Source organism: Heterodontus francisci, chromosome 8 (genome assembly GCF_036365525.1).
Source record: "Heterodontus francisci isolate sHetFra1 chromosome 8, sHetFra1.hap1, whole genome shotgun sequence".
Classification (NCBI taxonomy): Eukaryota; Metazoa; Chordata; class Chondrichthyes; order Heterodontiformes; family Heterodontidae; genus Heterodontus; species Heterodontus francisci.
This window is the reverse complement of record NC_090378.1, coordinates 122,419,985-122,430,775: the sequence shown is the minus strand read 5'-3', so window position 1 is coordinate 122,430,775 and position 10,791 is coordinate 122,419,985. Positions and strand designations below refer to the sequence as shown.

At 45.3% G+C, this 10,791-nt stretch overlaps 1 gene segment (V, D, J or C); it reads right to left on the bottom strand.

Annotated features, from left to right (window-relative positions):
* Window positions 1-2,322: 2,322 nt before the first annotated feature.
* Window positions 2,323-10,791, bottom strand: part of LOC137373127 (Ig kappa chain V region Mem5-like) — an 86,936-nt gene continuing 78,467 nt past the window's right edge. The window contains 2 exon segments of the V gene segment in view: window positions 2,323-3,268; window positions 7,292-7,324. Coding sequence covers window positions 2,940-3,268; window positions 7,292-7,324 — 362 coding nt within the window.

Sequence of the window (10,791 nt, the reverse complement as noted above, 5' to 3'; positions counted from 1 at the left end):
GACAGTACTGGGTAACACACCCACACTCAGAGACACACACCTACAGACAGTACTGGGTAACACATCCACACTCAGAGACACTCACTGACAGACAGTACTGGGTAACACATCCACACTCAGAGACACGCACCTACAGACAGTACTGGGTAACACACCCACACTCAGAGACACACACCTACAGACAGTACTGGGTAATACACTCACACTCAGAGACACACACCTACAGACAGTACTGGGGAACGCACCCACTCTCAGAGACACACACCTGCAGACAGTCCTGGGTAACACACCCACACTCAGAGACACACACTGACAGACAGTACTGGGTAACACATCCACACTCAGAGACACGCACCTACAGACAGTACTGGGTAACACACCCACATTCAGAGACACTCACTGACAGACAGTACTGAGTAACACATCCACACTCAGAGACATGCACCTACAGACAGTACTGGGTAACACACCCACATTCAGAGACACTCACTGACAGACAGTACTGGGTAACACATCCACACTCAGAGACACGCACCTACAGACAGTACTGGGTAACACACCCACACTCAGAGACACACACCTACAGACAGTACTGGGTAACACACCCACACTCAGAGACACGCACCTACAGACAGTACTGGGTGACACACCCACACTCAGAGACACACACCTACAGACAGTACTGGGTGACACACCCACTCTCAGAGACACACACCTACAGACAGTCCTGGGTAATACACCCACATTCAGAGACACTCACCTACAGACAGTACTGGGTAACACACCCACACTCAGAGACACACACTGACAGACAGTACTGGGTAACACACCCACATTCAGAGACACTCACTGACAGACAGTACTGGGTAACACACCCACACTCAGAGACACACACTGACAGACAGTACTGGGTAACACATCCACACTCAGAGACACGCACCTACAGACAGTACTGGGTAACACACCCACACTCAGAGACACACACCTACAGACAGTACTGGGTAATACACCCACACTGAGAGACACACACCTACAGACAGTACTGGGGAACGCACCCACTCTCAGAGACACACACCTGCAGACAGTCCTGGGTAACACACCCACACTCAGAGACACACACTGACAGACAGTACTGGGTAACACATCCACACTCAGAGACACGCACCTACAGACAGTACTGGGTAACACACCCACATTCAGAGACACTCACTGACAGACAGTACTGGGTAACACATCCACACTCAGAGACACGCACCTACAGACAGTACTGGGTAACACACCCACATTCAGAGACACTCACTGACAGACAGTACTGGGTAACACACCCACACTCAGAGACACACACCTACAGACAGTACTGGGTGACACACCCACACTCAGAGACACACACCTACAGACAGTACTGGGTGACACACCCATACTCAGAGACACACACCTACAGACAGCACTGGGTGACACACCCACACTCAGAGACACACACCTACAGACAGTACTGGGTGACACACCCACACTCAGAGACACACACCTACAGACAGTACTGGGTGACACACCCACACTCAGAGACACTCACCTACAGACAGTACTGGGTAACACACCCACACTCAGAGACACACACCTACAGACAGTACTGGGTAACACACCCACACTCAGAGACACACACCTACAGACAGTACTGGGTAACACACCCACACTCAGCGACACACACCTACAGACAGTACTGGGTAACACACCCACACTCAGAGACACACACCTACAGACAGTACTGGGTAACACCCCCACACTCAGAGACACTCACCTACAGACAGTACTGGGTAACAGTCACACCCACACTCAGGGTCATGTACACAATGATACCCTGACTGCTCCTCTCTCTAAACTGAGACCTCACTTGGTTCAGTTTTGTACTGTTACCATGAGGCATTGGTTAAGGTGGGAGAAATGAACATTGTGAGTGTGGCCTCCAGCCCTGAGATTGTCCCAGGCTCATTTCAGGTATTACTCAGCAGTCAGCACAGAGTGCACAGTGCGATCCCACCAGCTGGGGCTACACCAACACCTCCAGTGTGAAGAGTGAAGTGTGAATGCTGGGATTGTGATGATTTAATTCCAGCTGCTTTCAGTTTCTGTTTTTAATCTTGTAATCTCAAGGGATTTGAGATAAAACTGATCATTTTAATATGATTTACAATTGGCTATGAATCAATTCTGCTTCTGACATGTTATTGATTGACAGGTCAACCAGCCAATCATCAGATTCACTTGCTGAAATGCAGCCAATCAGCTGACAGGAAGGTGGGACATTTCCAAAGCACTCCCAAGACATTTACTGAATATTCTTAATGTTTATTACCTTTTACTGATTTACATTTACAGAAAAAAGACTTGAATAAACAGCCCAGCGAGAGGTAGCTGGAGAAATTCACAGGGAGAATGGAGGTTTATTAAAACAGTTGTGGAGATTTTCTCAATAACATGAGAATCCTGTCGCTTTAAACAGAGACTAAACTTTAAATTGTAACTGCAGAGTGAGCAGGAAGGAGGTCTGGTTTACTGAGCGGCGAATTCTGAGGTTCACATTATTTTAGCTCAGCTGACAGTCTTCAGCATCTTAGAGAGGTTTTACTTGGCATCACGAGTCTACATTGTCCAATCAAACACTCCCAGGGCAGGTACAGTACGGGTTAGATACAGAGTAAAGCTCCGTCTACATTGTCCAATCAAATACTCCCAGGGCAGGTACAGTACGGGTTAGATACAGAGTAAAGCTCCCTCTACACTGTCCCAATTTCGAGCCTTAACCCCTGATCCTCAGAAGTGTCTCAGACCCAGTCACGAGAAGGAAGAGAGTTGAAATTCCGTGTTGAAAATGACCTTTATCCTCCCAGCTCACCCCTGTTATATTTAAAGTTGTGTCTCCTCTGCGGACTGTCTCTAACACTCTACACACATTCTGATCTGCTCACACTCTTACTGAGGGGAGAGGAGAGGGTCTCATGGATCAGGGCACAGGAGAAGCGGGCGTTGGACTCCCAGTCAGAGCCAGAGAGGGTCAGCAGGCTGCTGACACTGTAGGTGCTATCCGAAGCTCGCAGGTAGTTGCTGGTCTGAACCCCGGCCGAAATGACTGCACCGTCCTTCTTCCACTCTACCCCCACTTCATCGGGATAGAAGTGATCGGCAAGGCACACCAGGGTGGCAGTGCCCTTGGCCTTGACCTCCTCCTCCGAGGGGGGCAGCAGGGTCAGTGTGGGTTGAGACTTCTCTCGGCCTGAAAGAGAAGAGAAAAACTGTTAATCACTGCATGTTTGTGTGCTCGGTGTATATATTTGTGTGTTGTGGGTATATGTGTTCTTTGTGCATTTTTGCATATTCTGTGTATATCTGTGTTTCCTGTGTGTATATTTGTGTGTTCTGTGTGTGTATTTATGTGTTCTATATATATTTGTGTGTTCTATAAATATTTATGTATTCTGAGTATATATTTATTTGTTCTGTGTATATGTGTGTGTTCTGTATATTGTTACAAGAGATTTATTTTTGTACTAAAATCTTAGAATTCTATGTGTTTTTAAAAATTGAAAACAGGATTTCCAGTGGACATGGACACCTGCAACTAGCTGAAATTTTTGGATGTTGACTTTGTATACAAGAATAGGAAAAGCAAACCGTTTCAAGGAAGCCTGCCAAGGGGTTTTTGACCTCCTCAGAGCATCACTTTGAATGACAGTGGATACTCTATGTCTGGTCATGTGATTGGCTCAGGAAGGTTTACTGTCACTTCAGACCCTTTTAAAATCCAATGAGTTAGACAAAAAGCAGGCATTTGAAATTTGGTTGCTGATCTGCCTTGAGATCAAAGTTGAAGACCAAAAAAGACCTCTCTCTGTAAAGGAAACTTGCATCTCTTGAAAAGAAACCCTGCATTTGAAAGGTGGCAGATTCCGATTGCCTCCTGTCTCTGAAGAATTCCTGCATCCAGCATGGTTCCTGTTGCCTGCTGTGTTTTGGGAAATCCTGGAACCTGAAGAAAGCTTCTACTGCAATACTGCTGCTGTGAGCCCTCAGCAGACCTGTTGCTACACCCCTGCCAAAAGTCCTGTGTGACGCCTACTGTAGCCGAATTGCCCTGAACGCCGACCCATCACAGACTGTTCATCAACTTCTCCTGGAGAGACTTTGAGTGGCATCCGACTATTCAACTCTGGGACACCTCATTCAACTGAAGAACTTCATATCAAGAACGTGACAAACTGATTTATTTTATTATTCCTTCTATTCCTAAGAAACAGCTGTGACCCGTGAAGAAGTGGGACTGAATTAATATTTATTTCTTCCACCTTGGTCGGAACAATATATATTATTTTGTTCTTCGTGTATTTGTGTGCTCTTTGTGTATTTATGTGTTTCAGTGTATATTTGCATTATCTGTGCATTTTTGTGTTCTATGTCTATGCTTCTGTGTTCTCTATATATTTTTGTAAATTCTGTGTTCATATTTGTGTGTTCTGTGTGTTTATATTTCTGTGCTGTGTGTTTGTGTATTCTGTGTTTATTTGTATGTTTTGAGTCGCTTTGAGTGGTCTATGTGTATATTCGTCTGTGTCTCTCTGTGGGTGTTTCTACATTGGAATTCACATTGGATAACAGACAGCTGGGTTGATGAACTCCTGTTTGTGTTTAACCATTAGAGGTGAGAACCATTAATTCTTGATTTCCTTCTGTTTTGCCTAGCTTGCTAAGGTTAGCCTAAATATAAATACATTGAATCGTTTGATGTTCAGATGGTTAAATGGTGTTGGACAGTTTTTTAAATCTGTAATGAAGGGTTACCACCAATTCAGCACTGAAATGGTTATAGTAAGAGTGTTTGAAGACTCAGTGTCCCTTTAAGACACTGTTAACCTGACAGGAAGCTCGAACTATAGATCAGTCTATCTGGAGGAAACAGGCTCAGTGTTAACAAATCTCAGATCACACATACACATCGGGAGAACTTTCTCCGGAACACTGGAACAGACTTGTCTCAACACAATTCAGAAATAACAACAACCAAAACAGTAACTTGTATTTATATGTTCAGTAATTGCTTTTAAGAATAATGTACCTTTAAGATCTTCGTATGCTAATGAGGTGAGCACCACTATTTGAGATCTTCAACAGCCAGATCTCCACATACCTCATTCATGTTGCATCAGACAACATAAAAAGCTTCTCATTACATGGTGGCAGCTGTGGTGTATAGCGCCTTTAATCTCATTAAGCATTTAAAACATCTCAATGTGCTTCACAGGAGCATTATAAAACAGAAATATGACACTGAGCCACAAATGGAGATAAAGGAGGAAAGTGAGGTAGATGATGAGCAGATGAGCTGAGCAGGGACACAGTCGTGTGATGTTACTGCGGTGGAAATAGGGGGTCTTAGTGATGGCCGGAACATGAGGTCAGAAATATGACACCAAGGCTGTGAACAGTCTGGTTTAGTCTCAGACGGGGGGAAGGATGGAGGGATGGAGAAGGGTTGGATGACGTGGGGAAGGATGGAGGGATGGAGAAGGGTTGGGTGTCAGTGTAGAAGGTTCTAGATGTCATTTAAAACCTTCCTGCCCAGCACTGGGGTGAGGTCAAGGGTGAGGCTATAATTAGTCTCAGTGCACTGGGGTCAGGCAGGGTCACTGCTCCGAATGATCCCATGACCCCTGGAAGGTGAGAGTGTGCGGACAATGGGCGAGGGTCAGGATCAGGAGCCTCCAACCTCAAAGAAAGACTTGCATTTCTATAGCGCCTGTCACCACCTCAGCATATCTTCAAGTATTTTACAGCCAACTGTTCACAGTAAGATCCCAGACAGCTGAGTGATACTGAGCAGATAATCTGATTTTCAATGATGTTGGTTGAATGATAAACATTGTCCAGGACACCGAGGAGAATTCCCCTGCTCTTCTAATAGTGCAGTGGGATCCTTTACATCCACCTGAGAGGGCAGACGTCAGTTTGTCTCAACTGAAAGACAGCACCTCTGACAGTGCAGCACTCCCTCAATACTGCACTGCAGTGTCAGCCTGGATTATGTGCTCCAGTCTCTGGAGTGGGACCTGAAGCCACAACATTCTGACTCAGAAGTGAGAGTGTTACCCACTGAGACAACACTAACACCTCACAGTCGAATAGCCTGCCATTCTCAACCTCCTGGCTCACACTTTGAGGAATGAGGCCACTTGGGGAGGGTGGAGCTGTGACCCAGCCAGAGATAGTGCCTTCAGGAGAGAGATGGAGAGCAGATTGTGGGAGACCTGTAGTCTAGAGGGGTGACATTTAACCAGTCGATGGCAGGTGCTGAGCCCTTTCCCCGTAAGTATTTTGTAAGTCGATGGGGAAAGTGGGAGGGGCACTAGAGTAACACCTTTGTTGCTGCTGAAACTCTTGCTATCTGCTCAGTCATGTCTAATAAACACACAGACAAATCAGACAAACATTAGTCAGTTTTCTGTGGATTTTCTGCTGGGTTCAGCTTTAATCAACAGGGTATTGTGGGAGCTCCCGGTTAATAAAAAGAAAAGAAAGACTTGTATTTATATCGAGTATTTCACACCTCAGGACCTCCCAAAGTCATTTACAGACAATGAAGGACTTGTTTAAAGAGCAGTCACTGTTGGAATGTAGGAAATGTGGCAGACAATTTGTGCACAGCAAGATCCCACAAACAGCAATGAGGTAAATGAGCATTTTTAGCAATGTCGGTTCAGAGATAAATTTTGGCCTGAACTTCACCCAAAGAGAAAGCAACTGAGAGTCTCCCCAAAACCCTGGAACACTGAAGCCACTGGATTGGGAGCCCTGCTGTCACTGTTTGTCATCAGAACTTTGACAAGAGATAAGCAGGGAGTGGACAGAACAGAGTTAAAGCTGGGGGAGGTGGGACCTCGGTGTCTCACTGTGCTGGTGCTGAGATCAGTTATATCAGAGACTGTGACAGAGACCCAGAGCTCACACTGAGACTGGCAGGAGTCTAGTGAGGGATTTCACTCCATGGAGCAGGAATGTGACCACAGTCTGCAAACGTCCAGATCTCCTCTACACACTCGGTAAAAGTTGGTTACTTATATCTTGTTGGTTAAAGGGGGAATGTAACTAAAGAAATACAGCTGGGCACCCTGTTATACACAGTGCTCTTCAATGAACCATTTCATTGACTGCAGCTCCTTACTAACACCTTCCACTATTCAGCATTTGTGTTTTAGAATGTTTCAGTATTTAAAGGATTAGTAACGGAGGATTGAGGTTTACTTACTCAGTCTGAGCTTGGTTCCTTTACCAAACGTTAACCACACTGACAGCTTCCAGTGCAGGGGCTGTACAATATCCTCTGCTCTGTGTTTCACTCACTCACTCTCACACTCTCTCTGTCTTTCACTGTCACTGTGTCTCTCTCTCTCTGTCTGTATTTGTGTGTGTGTGTGTGTCTCTCTTTCTCTCTCTCTGTGTTTCCTTCCCTGTGTGTGCCTCTGTGTGTGTGTCTGTCTCTCTGTCTGTATTTGTGTGTGTGTCTCTCTCTGTGTTTCCTTCTCGGTGTGTGCCTCTGTGTGTGTGTCTCTCTCTGTCTGTATTTGTGTGTGTGTCTCTCTCTGTGTTTCCTTCTCGGTGTGTGCCTCTGTGTGTGTGTCTCTCTCTGTCTGTATTTGTGTGTGTGTCTCTCTCTGTGTTTCTTTCTCGGTGTGTGCCTCTGTGTGTGTGTCTGTCTCTCCGTCTGTATTTGTGTGTGTGTCTCTCTCTGTGTTTACTTCCCGGTGTGTGCCTCTGTGTGTGTGTCTGTCTCTCCGTCTGTATTTGTGTGTGTGTCTCTCTCTGTGTTTCCTTCCCTGTGTGTGCCTCTGTGTGTGTGTCTCTCTCTGTCTGTATTTGTGTGTGTATGTGTGTGTGTGTGTCTCTCTTTCTCTCTCTCTGTGTTTCCTTCCCTGTGTGTGCCTCTGTGTGTGTGTCTCTCTCTGTCTGTATTTGTGTGTGTGTCTCTCTCTGTGTTTCCTTCCCTGTGTGTGCCTCTCTCTGTCTGTATTTGTGTGTGTGTCTCTCTCTGTGTTTCCTTCTCGGTGTGTGCCTCTGTGTGTGTGTCTGTCTCTCCGTCTGTATTTGTGTGTGTCTCTCTCTGTGTTTACTTCCCGGTGTGTGCCCCTGTGTCTCTCTCTCTCTTCGGGTAAGAATGGATCTGACCCAGATAAATTGGAGAACTGTAACTGAACAATGGGCTGCTTTTAAAGAAGAGATAGTTCGGGCAAAACCAAGGTGTATTTCCACGAAGGGGAAACGTGGGGCAAACAAATCCAGAGCTCCCTGGATGACAAAAGAGACAGAGGTTAAGATAAAGAAGAAAAAGTCTGCTTATGATAAATGTCAGGTGGATTTTCTTTTGTTATTTGATCATGGGATATGGGCGTCACTGGCTAGGCCAGCATTTATTGCCCATCCCTAATTGCCCACTGAAGGCATTTAAGAGTCAACCACATTGCTGTGGGTCTGGAGTCACATGAAGGCCAGACCAGGTAAGGCCTGCAGATTTCCTTCCCTGAAGGACATTAGTGAACCAGATGGGTTTTTACAACAATCGACAATGGTTTCATGGTCACCATTCCACCAGCTTTTAATTCCAGATTTATTAATTGAATTCAAATTTCACTATCTGCCATGGTGGGATTCAAACACATGTCCCCAGAACGGCACAGTGGCGCAGTGGTTAGCACCGCAGCCTCACAGCTCCAGCGACCCGGGTTCAATTCTGGGTACTGCCTGTGTGGAGTTTGCAAGTTCTCTCTGTGTCTGCGTGGGTTTCCTCCGGGTGCTCCGGTTTCCTCAAACATGCCAAAGACTTGCAGATTGATAGGTAAATTGGCCATTAGCAATTGCCCCTAGTATAGGTAGGTGGTAGGGAAATTTGGGTACAGGTGAGGATGTGGTAGGAATATGGAATTAGTGTAGGATTAGTATAAATGGGTGGTTGATGGTCGGCACAGACTCGGTGGGCCGAAGGGCCTGTTTCAATGCTGTATCTCTAAAAAAAAAATTAGCCTTGGCCTCTGGATTACTGGTCAAGTGACATTACCACTACACCATCACCTCCCCCTACAATCGAGAACTAGGCTGAATGTAGAAGGCTCAGAGGGGAATTTAAAAGGCAAAGGGAAGAAAAGAGAGAGTATGAAAAGAGACTGGCAGCTAATACAATAGTGGATCTAATAGTCTTGTATCGGCATGTATATAGTAAAAGAGTGGTAAAAGGAGTAGTGGGGCGATTAGGGACCAAAAAGGGGATTTACACATGGAGGTAGGAGCATGGCTGAGGTATGAAATGAATACTTTCCATCTGTCTTTATCAAGGGAGAAGATGCTGCACAGGTCATAGTGAAAGAGAAGGTAATTCAGACACCAGATGGGTTTAAAATTGATAAAGAGGAGTTATTGGATAGGCTGTCTGTACTTAAAGTGGATTAAACACCAGGACCGGATGAGATACTGAGGGAGTGAGAGTGGAAATTGCAGAGCCACTGGCCATAATTTTACAGTCTTCGTTAAACTCAGGGATGGTGGCAGAGAATTGGAGAATTGTAAATGTGACACCCTTGTTCAAAAAAAGGGTGTAAAGATAAGCCCAGCAATGTCAAGCCAGTCAGTTTAACCTCAGTGGTGGGGAAACTTCTAGAAAGAATAATTCGGGACAAGATTAATAGTCACATGGACAAGTGCAAGTTAGTTAAGGAAAGCCAGCAATGATTTGTTCAGGGCAAATCATGTTTAACTAACTTGTTGGAGTTTTTGATGAGGTAACAGAGAGAGTTGATGAGGGCAATGTTGTTGCTGTTGATGTTGTGTACATGGACTTTCAAAAGGTGTTTGACACAGTGCCACACAACAGACTGGTGAGCAAAGTTATAGCTCATGGAATAAAAGGGACAGTAGCAACATGGATACAAAATTGGCTGACTGACAGGAAAAAGAGAGTAGTTAATGGATGTTTTTCAGGCTGGAGGAAGGATTGTAGTGGAGTTCCTCAGGGATCAGTGTTGGGATCCTTGCTTTTCCTAATATATATTAATGACCTAAACCTTGGTGTGCAGGGCACAATTTCAAAATTTGCAGAAGATACAAAACTTGGAAGTATTGTGAACTGTGAGGAAGATAGTGTAGAACTTCAAAAGGATACGGACGGGTTGGTGGAATGGGCTGACAAGTGGCAGATGAAATTTAAATGCAGAGAAGGGTGATGTGGTAGAGAGAATGCGGAGAGACAATATAAAATAAAGGGTATAATTCTAAAGGGGGTACAGGAGCATAGGGACCTAAGTGTATATGTGCGGAAGTCATTGAAGGTGGCAGGACAGGTTGAGAGAGAGGTTAATAAAGCATACAGTATCCTGGGCTTTATTAATAGGGGCACAGAGTACAAGAGCAAGGAGGTTATGTTAAATTTGTATAAAACACTAGTTCAGCCTCAACTGGAGGACTGTGTCCAGTTCTGGGTGCCACAATTTAGGAAGGAAGTGAAGGCATTAGAGAGGGTGCAGAAAGGATTCACAAGAATCGGTCCAGGGATAGTTATGTGGATAAATTGGAGAAGCTGGGACTGTTTCCTTGGAGATGAGAAGGTTGAGAGGGGATTTGATAGGGGTATTCAAAATCATTAGGGCTCTGGACAGAGTAGATAGGGAGAAACTATTACCATTGGTGGAAGGATCGAGAACCAGACGGCACAGATGTAAGGTAATTGGCAAAAGATGCAATGGTGACATGAGGAGAAACTTT